Genomic DNA, 16,714 nt, shown 5'->3' on the forward strand with positions numbered 1-16,714 from the left:
TGATGAGGCCCTGAGCGTGGGTCTGGCTGCTTGTGGAGTGGGGTGGAGGCCTGGTTGCTGGAGGAGTGGGGTGGAGGCCTGGTTGCTGGTGGAGTGGGGTGGAGGCCTGGTTGCTGGTGGAGTGGGGTGGAGGCCTGGTTGCTGGAGGAGTGGGGTGGAGGCCTGGTTGCTGGTGGAGTGGGGTGGAGGCCTGGTTGCTGGTGGAGTGGGGTGGAGGCCTGGTTGCTGGTGGAGTGGGGTGGAGGCCTGGTTGCTGGTGGAGTGGGGTGGAGGCCTGGTTGCTGGTGGAGTGGGGTAGAGACCCAGCCGTCTGCAGGGGCCCCGGTCAGCGCCAGTGCCCTGGGCAGTTGTTTTCAGGAAATATCGAGTGGAAACCTGGAACCCTGGGCGTGTCGGACGTGAGCTTAGGCAAAGTGCACGTGCTGAGGCCGCCAGAACGCCTCTGCCGTGCACACCAGAAACCCGTACTTGCCTGTGCCATGGACTCCCAATGACACGGTGCCAGGCAGGGCTCCAGGAGGTTCTGAGTTAAGCCCTGCACCTGCTGTGCTCTCGGCGCCTGGCACTTCAAAGGACCCCGAGAGGGTCTAGCTCCTCACCTGTGTCCCCATCTAAGGCCTGGAGCGCACAAGCCAGTCAGCGCTCCACAACCAATGTGAGTAAACAGAAGGGACCCGGACGATCCAGGCACCGCTTCGAGCGGTTACGGACTCAGGACCCCCAAGTTCGGGAAGCTCTCTGCAGGCTGCACCCCAACCTGAGCAGCCAGCATGGCGTGTGCTCAACCGCTCTTCTCTAAAAAGCAAAACACACTTTGTGCGTTTCCCCACACTTTACCCCATTTTTGACTGGGACACGTCACGAGTGACCTTTGCCCTGTGAGAGAAGCCGTCCTGTGAGAACAAGCAGAGCACCCCGGCTTCACCTCCGGAGGGTGTGGCATAGGCCAGGGCCCGGAGGGACCCCCTGCCCTTACGGACAATCGAGGAGGGTGCAGAGGTGCCTGAGCGGAGTGGGCCCATGCCAGGAGTCCCAGGCCAGCCTCCCCCAGGCAGCCTCTCTCGAGGTGCTGTACAGCTCACCAGCAAGCTCTGGCTCAGGAGGGCGCTGAGAGGCCCCATGGCACGAGATGCTAAGCACCTGTTCCTGTTGGCACACAGGAAACACTGGGGTACAGAAGGCCAGGGCCCTTCGCCTGCCTCCCAGAAGGATTCACAGCCCAGAGCTCTCTCCCCGGGGGACACCTGGCCACGCAGGACGTGCTTCCCTGCCAACCCCACAGGGCCCTGGCACAGCCCATGCCAGCAGGCTCTATGACTAGCTCTGTCTGCTCACCAGGAACGGGTTATCTTGCAGAAACACACTCGTGCTAACCAAGTTCTCAGGACTAACATTCACAGGCCAAATTCCTGTTTATTTGTGACAACTGCTTCCTGTGTGCCACATGCACAGCTCTGAGGACACGGCAGGAAAAGCACCGTATCTCCTGGGCACACATGGCAGACAGACAGGCGGCTCGTGCCCTCCTGGGCACACGTAGGGGACAGACAAGCGGCTCGTGCCCTCCTGGGCACACGCAGGGGACAGACAGGTGGCTCGTGCCCTCCTGGCCACACGTGGGGGACAGACAGGCGACTCATGTCCCGGAGACAGCAGCATGGAGAAGCCGGTCGGGGGAGAGTGTGGGTGGTCACAGGGACGTGTGGGCATGGGGTTCAGAGGCCTCTGAGGGAGCACTGTGGGTCCCTCGCTGCTTTGGATCCTGGTTGTCCCGGTATTTGAAGGCGTCCAGCGCTCCGTCTCCTTGCTCTGCACTCTTTAGGTGTCCGTTAAAGACAGTGGGACTGCTCATTACTGGGAAAAAATAAAATTATATCCAAAGGCCTAATGATCAAGTGTCATTTTTCAACAAGGATTTAACCATAAAATGGCAAATAGGAAAAGAGGGTTTTTAAACATAAACCGTGTGGACAGAACACGAAAAGGGGAGAAGCAGCTCCCTGCGGATGGAGCTCATCAGCCCCACGCAGCCTGGGGACCGCAGCCAGCGCCATGTGGCGGGGCAGGTGCGCGTCCAGCTCCCCGAGATGACACACACCTCACATCTGGGTATTCTTCCCAAAAACCCACACCCCGATTAAGAGACATCTGACAAAATCCCTGACCAGTCAGTCGTCCTCAAACCGTCAAGGTCCCAAAAACACAAGGAAAGCCTGAGAGACGGTCCCAGATTGGAGACAGCAGACATGATGGCTAAACGCAAGGCAGGGTCCTGGGACAGCAGGGGACAGTCATCGAAAAACCAGGACAGCCAAATAAAACCTGGAGCCAACAGTCATGCCCCCAGCTCAGCGCCACAGCTGTGAGAGCTGTTCCCGGGGAGGGCAGCGTCGGCCAGGGGACATGGGTGAGACACACGGGACCTCTTCGTGCCAGCTTTTCAATTCGTCATAAGACTGAACACTACAAAATTCAAGGTTTTTCAGAAAAATATTCCATTTAACCTGAAGACAGGAAGAGCAAGAGAGGAGACAGAGACCAGGCTTCAGTCTTCCCCGTACAAATACTGGTTACGCAACCTGCTGCCCCGCCTACCAGGGAGAGGCGGCTTGCCTGCTGCTGCAATGCCCTCGTTTCTCCACTTAGAGCAAAGCCCTTCAAACGAGGAGGGAGTTCTACCAGTTCATGCTTCACGAGTCACAGGGGAGGGAGTCCAGGCGCTGAAGTAAACCCTATCATTTCAGTGACGACACTCGGTCCTTCAGTAAACGTCTATTTTGAATTTATTTTTTAAATTCAGTGCTAATCCTAAAATTTATTTTTGCCATATTATGATGGAGGAACTATTTCAATGGTCACATAAAAATATATGCTTTACCCTGGTTCAAAGGCTTGGAAATATGAAAACAAAAATGATTACTCCCGATACATAATGGATACTTTTCTAGAATTTTGCTTCCATGTACAAGATGCACATACTGAGTTCAACACTAAGAAGTCTAAATGCCCGTGTGAAGGCCGACAATTCCACTTCAGGAGCCAGTCCCCTGTCAACGCTCACTCGGGCACGTGAGCACAGGATGCCTGCGGCTGCGTCACCTGTGCCGTCAAAACGCCCCGTCCACCAGCCAGGCACATCCACCCAGCGCATCGCCACGCGGCCTCACCAGGAGCCGGCGGTCCCTGCCGCGAACACATGGAGACTCGGGGAACGGAGGTGGAGGCGGAGGTGCGGCACGACCTGCTGCAGGGAGCCATAAGGAGGCCTCTGTCGACACCAACTCTGGAGGAGCATTCAGGAATGGAACTCGAGGGAAACAGGCAGGGAAGATTCTATTTCAATTTATTTATACTTTTATATCCTGCTAGTTATTTTTAGAAACTTTTTAAAAACATTCGTGAATTACTTTTAAAATAAAAAGGACAGGGTAGGGCTCTCATCCCACAGAGCTCTCTGCATTTTATCTTCTCTGAAAATAAAAGCTACTTTTATAAATATTAGTCTGTTTTAAATATAGTTTAAAAATGTAACTTCAAATTTCTTGGAATTGCTGATTCTCCTCCCCCATGTGGTGCTCTCAGAGGATCACGACGCAAGCCTGTGACTGACGACCATTCCTCCCTCACTGACGCCAGAGCTCTAAACCACTGCAGCGTACCTTTCCACACGAAAGAAAAGAGGTCTCCAACATTCACTTCTATTTAAAACAATTTCTCTTCAAGTCTAAGTTTTAGTTTTGGCACAGAAATAAAGTCTTAATTCTTCTTTTTTGTCATGCAATGTGTGTAGTCAATCCAAAGCTAATTTTTCTTTTTAAGCACACAAATTAAACACCCACTGTGAATATTCCTGTTGGTGACACGTCTCCAACGGAGAGAGCCGCTGCTTCCTTGGGCCACATTTTCTGCCCGACACCTGTTAGGAATACGTTTCCGACTGAGAGCGCCGCTGCTTCCTTGGGCCACACTTTCTGCCTTGACAGAGCCCAGGAAGAGCCCAGCTCAGCCCAGGACGTGGAGTCCTGAACACATGCAGTCCTGGCCTCATGCCTACCAGGAGACATCACCCCAAGGAGCCGCACCACAGTCGCCCCGGGAGCACGGCTGGCCACACGCGGGCGGCAGGAGACCAGGGTTTCCTGGCCACTTCCATGACTGGCCCCCTGCAGAGCCTTTTTAAACCTTCTCACTCTTCCCACCCCATGACGCTGCGAGGCTGTGGAGGTGCTGTTTGTGTCTGTGTGCCACGCGTGCACCTGCACTTGGCATGTAAATACTGCAAGCAAGGCTCAACGAGTCTCAGCGCTAATGCCAGGTTAGCATAACTAAGTCGAACGAAGTTCAATTAAAAACTAAAACGCTTCTAACACTTCATGACTATGTGCTGAGCAGCATTGAGTGTAATTTATTTACATAAATTGTATCAAATCACACGTACAAATAAACAACTTATATAAACAATAAAAAATATCCTTAGTGAACTGAAGCTTTTGCTTGATGTGAGAAAGTACCTTTTAACTGGCTGTCTGGTATTCTTTCAGCAAACTGACATCACTTAGCGATGGGCTAAATACGTTCTGTGGAATTAAATCACAAAATGTCGACGATTCTCATTCAATTCTCCAAGCCAGAGTCTCACACCAGCACTGAGGATCCCACACAAACGGCATCCGCGGGCGCCTGCCCACCCTCCCCACCCACCTCACAGCAGGCCTGAGCTCGCACACGTGTTGTGGGCTTCCAAGAACTCCGTATCCACGTGCTGGGACACCCAGAAAACCCAGGGACAATGAAATACTAAGGAACAAGAAATCCAGGAGCTGTGCTGGGGAGGCACACACGGCCGCCAAATCCCAGAAGTTTCCTCCCCCAAGAACCCCTTGTGCCCTCTCAGGGTCAATATCACCCCCACATTGAGAACGAGCGTCAAGGGCTCCTGAAGCCACAAAGCCAGCCCACGGAGGCCCCAACACAGAAGCCCAACTAGTGAAACTCTGTACCCCGAGCCCTAGGTTTCTCCAGTTCCTAACATGGCCATGATTCAACGTGACTTTCAGAGCTGGGACCCACAGCAGGAAGACCTGGGCTGGGCTCGTGGCTAAAGGGACAGAGGAAGCTAATGAAACAGAGAGAAATAAATCCCCCGTAGTAGGAACATCTAGGGATATGGGCGGAAGTCAGTCTCAAAGCCTCTTGGGCGAGGTCTGAGTGTCTGCTAGGAAGGGAGCCCCAGACTCGGTCAGGGCCCCAGGACTCACATAGAACGGCACAGTTGGTCCAGATGAAGCTGAGAACCTGGAGCCCAGGTCATCACCAGCCTCCCTGCTGTGTCTGAGGGGCTGGTCCTGCCTTGAAGGCCCTGCAAGGGGCCTGCTCCAGGCCACTGTCCTACAGGGGATGTCTGCTGCTAGGTTCACACCCAGGTCAGAGCTCAGTCTGGCCCAGGAGAAATGGCCCGTCCACCCGATGCCCGCACACCTGTGTGATTCACATCCAGATCCGGGGGTGCAAGAGGGCGGGAACACGCACCAGGGCTGAGACACAGGGCCGTGGGCAGTCAGGACAGACCCTGGGTGGCCCTGGCGGTCCCTCTGCCCAGCTGACTGACCCCTCAGTGCGCAGGGTTTCAGAGACTGAAGTGCCAGCCTGCACATGCCCCAGGCCCGCACACTCACGGCCAAGAGGGGAGCCCCGCGGAGGTGAAGGACTCACCGATGCTCACTGGTGGCCACTGCCATTGCCCTGTAAGTTTAGCATTTTCCAAAATAAGGCTAGAAAGAAAACTGCAATTCCCCATGCCCACTCAGCTGCTGGCTCCCTCACCCACCACCCTTCACAGCACCAGCATCCAAAAGCTGGACCAGTACCTGACCCTGCAGCCCCTGGCACTCCAGCCAGCCTCGGCCTCACGCTCCACACCAGCCCCCTGACGCTCCCCAAAACCCACTCCAGCCAGCCTCGGCCTCATGCTCCACGCCAGTCTCCTGGCACTGGCATGTTCAATGAACAACCCTTGAGCAAATAAGTGGCATTTCACGCATCTGCTCTCGGCAAGGCAGCTCCCACGCCAGTGTGGACGGGCAGTGGTGACTTTGTCCCCAGTTCCCACATCCTCCTCCCACGGCCGCTCAGCAGCCCCCTCCCAGGAGCCCTCGCTGAGCACTCATTCGCTGTGCCTTGTCTCCCCTTCCGGGGCCTTCCTCAGACAGGGCTTTCCTTCCCTCTTCCTATCACCCCCTCCCCTCTTCCTTTAATTATACAAAACACAACAGGCGCTTCAAAGCCAACATGCCGGGAGGTTCCCTGGCTCTGCTAAAGTCTCAAAGCAAACACTAGAATTTGTGTAAGGGAAGCTGGGAGATGACAGTATTGAAACGAACCCGTGTAAGCTGAAGAGCGGTGAAAGGGAAGAGTACAAGACGGAATGAGAATAAGCATAGATTATAAAAGCTGACTACAGAACAAGCGACTTTAAATGGGGTCTCTGCCAGGAACTCTACTGCAGGCAGCCTTGCATCCTAAGTGCTGGGACGGTCAAGCAAGGCAGAGGCGGAAAACCCCTTCTCATTCAGATGAAACAAAAGCCAGTCAAGCAGCGGGCCAAGGGCGGACAGAGATCCAGAGAGGGACGGCGTGTGACGTGGCAGGCCCTGGGCACGGGGCGCGCGCCGCAGCGGCCTCTGCGTGTCACTGTGTGCCTGAGGCTTCCGTGGTGAGGTGCTGGGGCACCCCTGCTCCTGTGCTGCTTACACGTGAGTGGAAGAAGACAAACGGGAAGCATCATGAGTTATGCTGTATGCTAACGGCAGGAGGCGCTGTGCAAAGAAACAGGGCAAGGCCAGGTGGCAGGGGCATGCTGCACTTCCCACAGGGCAGCAAGGCAGGCCTCACCAGCACGGTCTCAGGGCAGGGCCCGCAGGATCTGGAGACAGTGACTCAGGGACAGGAAACACTTGCACAGCAGGCCTAACCAGGGGCCTGTCGGGCAGGTCAAGGGAGTGTTAGAGGCCCAGATGAACAGAGGTTGGGGCCGGGTGCAGTGGCTCACGCCTGTAATCCCAAAACTTTGGGAGGCCGAGGTGGGCGGATCACTTGAGACCAGCAGTTCGAGAACAGCCTGGCCAACATGGTGAAACCCCATCTCTACTAAAAATACAAAAATTAGCTGGGCGTGGTGGTGGACGCCTGTAATCCCAGCTACTTGGGAGTCTGAGGCAGGAAAATCGCTTGAACCTGGGAGGAAGAGGTTGCAGTGAGTTGAGATTGTGCCACTGCACTCCAGCCTGGGCTACAGAGCGAGCCTCCATGTAAAAAAAAAAAAAAAAAAAAAAAGACCTCAAGTGAACTGGGAGGCAGGCCAGAAGCAGCGTATTCAGAAGGCAGCAAACAGAGGGCCAAAAACGAAGGAAAGCCGGAGGAAGGGACGTCCACTCCCGGGCTGCTCAGCAGCCACTCCAGGAGCCAGGAGAGGGCGGGGTCCCACCTTCGAGGCACTGAGGACAAGTGACTGTCCACCGGGAGTACTGTCCACCTGGAGTACCGTCCACCTGGAGTTCCACACACACAAAAATAGCTGTCAGGACACAGAGAAAAGGCATGTACAAGCAAAAATCAAGTTTGCCAGCAAGGAAAATTCTAGAAGATGAACCTGAAGCTAAACGAAAGTGATCCCAAATGGAAGGCCCGAGACACCAGAAGGGATAAGAAAAGAGAAACACAGAAGGAAATCTAAACAAGCGCTGACTCGAGAGAAGTAACACATTCCTGCGGGAGCCCCAAGGGGAGGCGGCACCCACACAAGGCACAGCAGCACCCGCGCCGGGACGGGGCGGCCGAGGTCTCCGCGTGGATCCGGAGGTGGCACAGACAATGATTAACTTCTTCTTTAATTATTCTTTAGCCGGGCAGCCTCCGGAGCCAGAGTTCACTCAGAGACTCCCTCATGGCAGAAGCTGATAAGTGCATGTTACCATTTCCAGGAGAGCCCCTGTACTTTCCCAGCACAGTGTGTATGTACTTGAGATAAAACAACTGAATTATTTAAAACTCCGTTTAATAAATCCAAAAGGCAATGAGAGAAAAAAAAAATAAGAAGATGTAGGACAAATAACAGCACCAAAGAAAACATGTAAAAAATCTGTAAATCTGTGTATCCATCTAGGCATCTCTTAACTAGAAAGATGAAACTAGCACATTCCCATCAAAAGACTTAGTCTTCTTAGATTTGACTTTTTAAAAATCCAGCTAAGTGCTATCGATGGTGCACCTATCTTAAACAAAAGTTTTCAGAAAAATGTAAAATCATAGAAGGAAAAAGTACTAGGTGAATACTCTCTAAAAGACAGCTGGAGTGGCCATGCCAGTATCAGACAAAATAATTAAAGGCAAGAGGCCTTTATCTTCCAAGAGGCCCGTGGGTCCCCACACAGTGAAAAGATGTGATTTCCAGGCAAGCACAGCAATTCCACACCTGTACAGACTCACAACCCGGCCTAAAAAATCCAGCGCAAAGGTTCACAGGAACCCAGAGAGAAAGGACTCGTGAGGAGGCGGTGAGTGCGTTCCCCGCTGGCTCAGGTGCAGTCAGCAGGAACGGACGCCCTCCCAGGAACAGCCCACCAGAGCCAGCGGAGACGGGTAAGTGCCACTGGCTCAGACACACAGGATGCAGGAAAATCCACGGGCTCCTCACGACACTCAGGGGAGAGAAAGCCCACACACATCTACAAAGAAAAGCAACTCTCTCCCTGAGGTACGGGAAGGTGAGGGAAAAGCATCTCACTTGCCTTTCCTTCACGAATTGTGTTTCAGGACAGCCAGCCGACACCGGTTGATGGGGAAAGCTAATCTTTACAAACAATCCCAGTTAATAAACACCGAAGAAGTGATAAAGTTCAGAAACTACCCTCTGCCATCCCTAATGAAGTCACCGATTCGGCAGGAATTATCAACGATGTGAAGAGTGAGGGGACCTGGACAGGAACAGGCCTCTCAGGGAGGAAGGGAGGGGCCAGGCCGTCTCCAGCTGGACTCCATGGTCAACCAGCACCTCCAGAAGCAGGACAAGGAGTCAGCGCAGCCTGGACACGGCACGGCGCACCCACCTCTACCAAGGAGGCCTCTCTGACGGCACCGCGGTGGCTGCAGCAGAGTCTCCCGCAAACGTCCCGAGATCTCACTGCAGAAGGCAGGGGTCCACACGGTACTCCTCGATACTCCTCGCGGGGGCCCGCACGGTACCCCTCACAGGGGCCCCCATGGTACTCCTCACAGGGGTCCGCACGGTACCCCTCGCAGGGGCCCCCACAGTACTCCTCGCAGGGGCCCCCACAGTACTCGATACTCCTCACAGGGGTCCACACGGTACCCCTCGCAGGGGCCCCCACAGTACTCCTCGCAGGGGCCCCCACAGTACTCGATACTCCTCACAGGGGTCTGCACGGTACCCCTCACAGGGGCCCACACGGTACCCCTCGCAGGGGCCCCCACAGTACTCCTCGCAGGGGCCCCCACAGTACTCGATACTCCTCACAGGGGCCCCCACGGTACCCCTTGCAGGGGCCCCCACGGTACTCCTCGCAGGGGCCCCCACGGTACTCCTCGATACTCCTCACAGGGGCCCCCACGGTACCCCTCGCAGGGGTCCACAGGGTACTCCTTGCAGGTACTCACCCATGCTTTCTGATAATGTGCAGACTATGTTGAAAAAAGGGTATCTTTCCAAAATACTGGCCTTTTTGAAACGTGAGGGAAGCACTGCACAGGGCTGAAGCATCCCTTAGTGGCTATTCAGGGAAATATTATCCTGAAGATCTAAACACGGTATGGTTCTCTCAGAACGATGTCGGGCTGGCTAGCTTCACACGTCCTCTCCACACCTACCCACCCGGACCCCTGAAGCTCCCTCTACCCAAGGACAAAAGAACCCTCCCAGGACCCCATTAGCGGCCCCTCTGCTCCTTCACGGCCCATGGGATCTTGCTGTCTCCCCTTATCACTAGAGGGAGGCAACGGCTAGACCACAGTCAGGGTCTCCCGAGCCAGAGTCCTGCCCCCGGACCCTGGGGAGCATCTCTTTCTGCTGGAAAGCTGAGCGAGCGCCCTGCTGAACCTCCTGCCTCTCTGGCACCACACGTGTAACAGAAAGAGGATGTGATAAATACTGTGTCAAGACATCCTGCAAAAGCAGGGCTCCTCTAGGTGCTAGTAACTGGGTAAAGGCCCACTATGGGTTAATTCAGAGGGGCTGGGGTGGGTCATGCTCAGCGAAGCAGGCTGATGCCAAGGCGGGCCCTGCCTTGCGTGTGCCAGGCAACACTTTACACAGTGCTGCGCTGACCCGGTAAACTCCAGGGCAAGTCCAGTCCTCCTGTGCCCAGGCCCCTCCAGCGGCCTCCACCTCCTGCCTCCCTCCATCCTCGGCCCCTGGGGCTCCCTCCTCTCCACCTCCAGACCCCACACCTCTCTTTCCCTGCCCTGCCCTCCCAGCCCAACCCCCACTCCCATTCCTCCTCCGAGAGATGTCACGTCCTCACCCCAACACCCAGCCCTGGTGAGGCCACCATTTACAAACTCTCCTAGCACCTGACCCTTAAGATCACAGACCCACCGGGCCGTCACCACATGGCTCAGCTGTCCTTATGTGCTGCCATGTCTACCGTGCTGCCCTGGAAGACCCCAGTGGCAGGAACCACCTGGTTGTCCCCTGCATCATGGCCATCCTAAACGCCACAGTTGGTAACGCTGGTTGATTAAGTCACATGTACTCTAAGCAACACTTGAGACCCCCGTCGCTGACAACACCTTCTTAAGAGACCCTGGCAGCTCCGAGCCAGACCTGATGTTACTATGCGTTTACTGGTCAACAGGGGTGCCCCTGAAATACCTGCTCGTCTACATGATGGAAACAGCCCAGGAGGCACTGGGCAAGAGGAGATTCTAACGACACCTCAGCACTTGTCAGCACAGGCCCTGCGTGTGAGAACATCTCCTGCCGCTCCCACTTCCTCATCGCGGGTGTAACAGCGCTGCACGCCGGTGCCCCTCAGAACAGGAAGGGCCTGCCTCCCACTGCTCCCTTCGTGCTCAGCACCTGATGCCTTCAAAACCAGTCCTACACCCCAGTGGGGTTCCAGATGAGGAACAAGTTCCCAGGAGGCAGAGGATGTCTCCCAGACCACACAGCAAAGAAGGGGCCATCCTGCCTGGCCACCATACCCCCCTGCTCTCCAGGAGGACACAACGGCAGGGTGCTGGTTCCCTTGTTGCTCTGAGTCTCCTGTTAGGCAGAAAGGAGCACTTTGCTGCCACGGCAACTTGCGGGGACTCACTGTGGTGGAGTAAAGATGAAGAGGTAGAGACGCTGCCATCAGAGGCCGTCCAGGACCTCTGCCGACCCGTAGGCTCCACACCTGAGTCTCATAAGTGTCAGGAGGTTTCCTTCAAAGTCCTCAGAAAAAGCAGCTATGCCCAAAACCTGGGGCTTCATTCTAAACTCAGAAAAAATGTTCTACCTGAAGAATTATCTCCTAGGGAGAAACACCAGGACTTGTGGATACAGTGTTAAGGGTGGGAGCCCTGGTGACCCCTCCACCACGTCCAGTACTGGGCTGCGCGAGGGCAGGGACCTTGGAGCATCGTGAAAAAGGACTTTTTCCACCCACGGCATGTTCAGAGCCACTGTTGATAAAAACTGTACCGCTCACGACAGCCTGCCCCAGCCCAGCCTCAGTGAGTGACACGGTTTGAATCTGTGTCCCCGCCAAATCTCACACTCAATTATGATCCCCAATGTTGGAGGTGGGGCCTGGCAGGGTGGGTGTGTGGGTCACAGGGATAGATCCCTCGTGGCTTGGTGCTGTCCCGGTGATAGTGAGTTCTCACAAGATCTGGTCATTACAGTGTGTGGCACCTCCCCACCCCCAACTCTCTTGCTGCTTTCGCCATGTGACGTGTAAGCTCCCACTTGGCCTTCCGCCATGACTGGGAGCTTCCAGAGGCCTCCCCAGGAGCAGATGCCGGCACCATGCTACCTGTACAGCCTGCAGAACCGGGAGCCAATTAAATCTCTTTTCTTACAAATTACCCAGTCTCGGTATTCCTTTACAGCAATGCAAGAAGGCCCTAACAGTGAGCCAGGAGGCCACTCACGCCAGGAGCCCATCATCTCTGAGTCAGTCTACACCAGCTCTCCTGCAATATTAATGCTATAGAAGAAACTGCCAGGCAACTCTCAGGAGAGAATTCAGAGCAGGAAAGGTTCTCTGAAGTTCCTGGCGCCTATCCTCTCATTTGCAAATGAAGAAACTGAGGTTTTGCACGGTGGCCACTAACCGGGGACACAATTGGGCCCAAGAAGTGGTCACCACTGCCCTCACTCTGTGTAAATGAGAAAGAGGAAACAGCCATCATCTATGGGACCAACTAGAGTGCAGGCCCGCCTCCACCTGTGGGGCCATCAGGGTGCCGGGACCGCCTCCACCTGGGGGGCCATCAGGGTGCGGGACCCGCCTCCACCTGGGGGGGCCATCAGGGTGCGGGGCCCGCCTCCATCTAGGGTGCCATCAGGGTGCGGGACCCGCCTCCACCTGGGGGGCCATCAGGGACGGGCCCGCATCCATCTAGGGGACCATTAGGGTGCAGGGCCCGCCTCCACCTGGGGGACCATTAGGGTGCGGGGCCCTCCTCCATTCGGGAGTCAGAGCTCGGGGCCGCCTCCATCTGGGCACCGGGCCCTCCTCCATCTGGAGACCATTGGGGAGTGGGGCCCGCCTCCATCTGGGGCTCACAACGGGCGCAGGCCCCCTCCCCCGGGGCCGCCTCCCCAAAGCTCTGCCCGGGCGCGGCGGTGAGCTCAAGCCTCCTGCAGCGTGGGCGCGTCCGTCCGGCCCGGCCCGCCCCGCCCCGAGGTGTGGACGCCGCCGCTCCCCTCCGGCCGGCCAGGCGCCCCGCGTGCCCCGGGAGAGCCGCGGAGCCGGCCCGCCAGCCGCAGCTGAGCAGTAGCCCTGACCCAAGGCCCCGCCCGCAACCGCAGGTCACCGCCCCCGCCCGACCCTCGCCCGGCTGCCTCACCGGCCCGCGCTGAGTGCTGACGGTGGTCGCCATGGTGCTGCGGCGGCCCCCGTGGCTCGCCGACCCGACAGTGACGCGCCGGGCGACCTCCTGCGCCCCCGCCGGAGCCTGCGACAGAGACAGTTGTCACCTCGAGGCCGCCGCCGCCACAGTCAGCTGACAGCCGCCGCGCCGCGCCCCGCCCCCGGCACCGCCCCACTGCGCAGGCGCCGCGCCAGGCACCGCCCCTTCCGGCTCTCGCGCGCACGCGCGCTCCAGGGTAGGGCAGGCGCAGCCTCTCGCCCGGCGCCTGCGCACCCGCTCTCTCCTCGAGCCCCGCAGCCCGGCGAAATGGCTCCCGGCGGGGCCGTCTGCGCATGCCCAGTCATGACGGTCGACGGCGCGGGCCCAAGCGTGGCGGCGCTGCGGTCTGGGCAGTGGGTTGGTTTCTCCTCGGTCCTTTGTCGAGTGGCGACAGGGCCTAGCCACCTGGCGGGGGTGACCTTCGGACGTGCGACCCGCTCGGAGAAGGGAGGGAACTGTGGCCCGCAACAAAACAGTGACAGGCCCGACATCCCCTCCAGCGCGATCTTTCCCTCAGCTGCCTGCCGGAGGAAGGGCCTTTCTGTTTCAAAGGGCTAAAGATGGGGCGCGGTTCCTCCACGGGGCGGCTGCCGGGTGAACGGAACGGGGATGGAGGCGCTGCCAGAAGAGCCCGAGCTCGAGCCCGCCCTGCCCTCGGCCTCCCCGCCGCGCCGCTCCGCAGGAGCCCCGCTCCTCTCCTGCTCGCTCCGGAGAACCCCAGTCCGGCCTGACCTCGCCCCTCGCGGTCAGGCGCTCCAGCCAGAGCGACTCCAGCTCGAACAGCGCTGGGTAAACTGAGGCTGAACCCCGCTGGCTGCATCCCCAGGAGTCGGGCGTTTACGGTCACGGGAACAGGTTAATAAACGTTTACGCAGCAGACCCGGAACTTAGGTCCCGATGTCCGGGTATCTTAAGAACAAGAAGCATTCTTAGTTGAAGTTTCGCTTTAAAGATAATGATACAGATGCTTGCGGAGGACAGGCGTTACGCAAAGATTGGCAATCCTTTGACGAGCCCAGGTAGTACAGCACGTCTCCTCCGTGATGTTTTTTGGCTTTTATCTTACATATAAACAAGCGTACCCAGGTGGACGCCTTCCTCCTCGTGCTTTTGGGAACACCCTGCTCTATGGAGTAGCCATAGAGCATGCCCAGTCATGACGGTCGTCGGCGCGGGCCCAAGTGTGGCGGCGCTGCAGTCTGGGCAGTGGGTTGGTTCCTCCTCGGTCCTCTGTCGGGTGGCGACAGGGCCTAGCCTTCACTGCCTTAATAAACTTGCTTTCACTTTACTCTGTGGACTGGCCTGGAATTCTTTCTTGCACAAGATCCACGAATCCTCTTTTGGGGTCTGGATCAGGACCCTTTTCCGGTAACACAACCACTCCACTAAAAACTCTTGTCAGTGATCTCTATATTGTTAGTGGTCAGTTCTCAGTCCTCGTCCTCTGGGAACTACAGCAGAATCGATAGTCATTCTTGCTACACATGCTTTCTTCACTCTCCATCCAGGACACCATGTGCTCTCACTTTCCTCTTATCCCAAAGACCACATCTTTGGGTCTCGGTTACCAGTCTCTCCTTTTAAAACCGACAGCCTGGCCGCTTGCCTGTTTTGATGGGGTGTAGAGAAAAAGAACGAAAGCCCCTTCCTCAAGTTGTAGCTTAACTTCCAGCCAATCCACAGCACAAGACCCAAGAAGCTATTAACCACAAGTTCCTGCTTTGGGGGCCTAGGGACTTCCCCGGGCCCCACATGTGCAGTTAGACTTATACTTCAACTATAGTTACCCCTTCCTCATTTTCACGCTAAAAATCACACCTAGGGGTAGAGATTTAAAATGTGAATGTTGCATGCAATGCATGAAGAAGAATGCAAAGCTACTGAGAAGCAGTAGACAAACCCCTCCTATCCGTGCCTGGACCAATCCCTTCTCTGTGAAACTAACCCACGTGCCACCCCCTGGCGGTGGGGCAGCCCACTGTTTTCCTTTCATGGTGCTGACTTCCTTGTGCACAAGCTAAATAAAGATTTTTCTTTCTCCTCGCTGCTATGTCTGCTGATCTCTCTTTATTTCTATCCTGGGAGATTACAAGATGCCAGGGCACACTGGTAACACTTTGACTCCTTAACATCGGAGTGCCTTACCTCAGGGCTCAGTCCTTGCACATCTTTTCTATCTACATCCTCAGTGAGCTCATCCAGTTCCATTCCTTTAAATGCCATCCATATGCTGATGATCCTAAAATCTATATCTCCCACCAGGACCTCCGCTAAACACTAGATTCAGCTCTTGCCTTAATATTATTCCCCTATGGGGTGGACAGGTTGTAAGGTAGACATATGATCCCTGCCTCCTGGTGTTCACATCCTTGAATAATCCTCTTGTCTTGAGGGTGGACAGAGCCTGTGGCTTGCTTTTAAACAACAGAATATGGCAGTGGTGATGGGATGTCCCTCCCATGATTACCTGATGTTATAAAAGACTCCATCTTGCTCTCAGACTTATTCTCAAGGGTCTCTCAGTTGCTGGCTTTGAAGAGGCGAGGTGCCATAACTCCTACAACTTCAAGGAAACAAATTCTGCCAAGAATCTGAGGGGGCTTTGATCCTTCCCCAGTCAAGCCTCCAGATGAAAATGCAACCCAGCTGAAAACTTAATTATAGCCTCATAAGACCCAAGAATAAGCCAGCTAAGCTGTGCCTGAACTCCTACCCCACAAAAACTCTGAGATAAGTGTGTGTTGTTTTAAGCCACTAAGCTTACAGCCACGTGATCTGACTTAAGCATTATTAGAATTCCAGAAGAAAAAAGAAGAATGAGGCAGAAAATCTGAAGAAATAATGGCCAACAATTCTCCAAATTAATGGTAGGCACCAAACAAAATATTTAGGAAGCAATGGATTCCAAACAAATAAACAAAACACTTAGTCATGTCATATTCACACTGCTGATAACAGAAAGCAAGGAGAAACTCTTAAAAGCAGACAGAGGAAAATGACACATTACATCCAGAAGAATGAAGATTAGAATAGCAGACTTCTCATTGGAAAGAAGGTAAGTCATGTGAATGGAGTGACATTTTTAAAGTGCTAACAGAAAAAAAATTATATGTCAATTGAAATTTCTTGCAAAATGATATGGTGATGTATTTCAGAACAGTGGTTATCTATGTGTGTTGGAAGTGAGGGACTGGAGATTGACTAGACAGGACCATGAGGGAACTTTCTGGGGTGGTAGAAAGATTATATACCTTGATTGGGATGGAGTGGTTATACCAATGTGTAAATTTATCAAAACTCACATGATTGTAAACTTATGATTTGTGCATTCTGATGTATGTATGTAAGTTTTATCTCAATAAAAGGTTAATGACAAAAAGAAAACACTTTCAATATATATGACAGAGTTAGTCTAAATGTATTAAGAGTGCCTACAAATTTCTAAAAAGAAGACATACAGGCTGGGCGTGGTGGCTCACGCCTGTAATCCCAACACTTTGGGAGGCCAAGGTAGGTGGATCACTTGAGGTCATGAGTTCAAGACCAGCCTGGCCAACATGGTGAAACCCTGTCTCTTCTA

At 55.0% G+C, this 16,714-nt stretch overlaps 1 protein-coding gene across 2 annotated transcripts in view; it reads right to left on the reverse strand.

The window, feature by feature from the left end:
* Positions 1-13,291, reverse strand: part of TOLLIP (toll interacting protein) — a 36,677-nt gene extending 23,386 nt beyond the window's left edge. Inside the window, exon 1 of one of the 2 annotated variants that reach the window (XM_016920090.4) lies at positions 13,072-13,291. In XM_016920090.4, coding sequence (XP_016775579.1) covers positions 13,072-13,104 — 33 coding nt within the window. In that variant the 5' untranslated portion in view covers positions 13,105-13,291. Of the gene's footprint in view, positions 1-5,867; positions 6,603-13,071 lie in introns of those variants that run through there. The other variant, XM_063783699.1, reaches the window with a different exon arrangement.
* Positions 13,292-16,714: the final 3,423 nt, after the last annotated feature.

The sequence above is a fragment of the Pan troglodytes genome, chromosome 9, assembly GCF_028858775.2.
Source record: "Pan troglodytes isolate AG18354 chromosome 9, NHGRI_mPanTro3-v2.0_pri, whole genome shotgun sequence".
Taxonomy (NCBI): Eukaryota; Metazoa; Chordata; class Mammalia; order Primates; family Hominidae; genus Pan; species Pan troglodytes.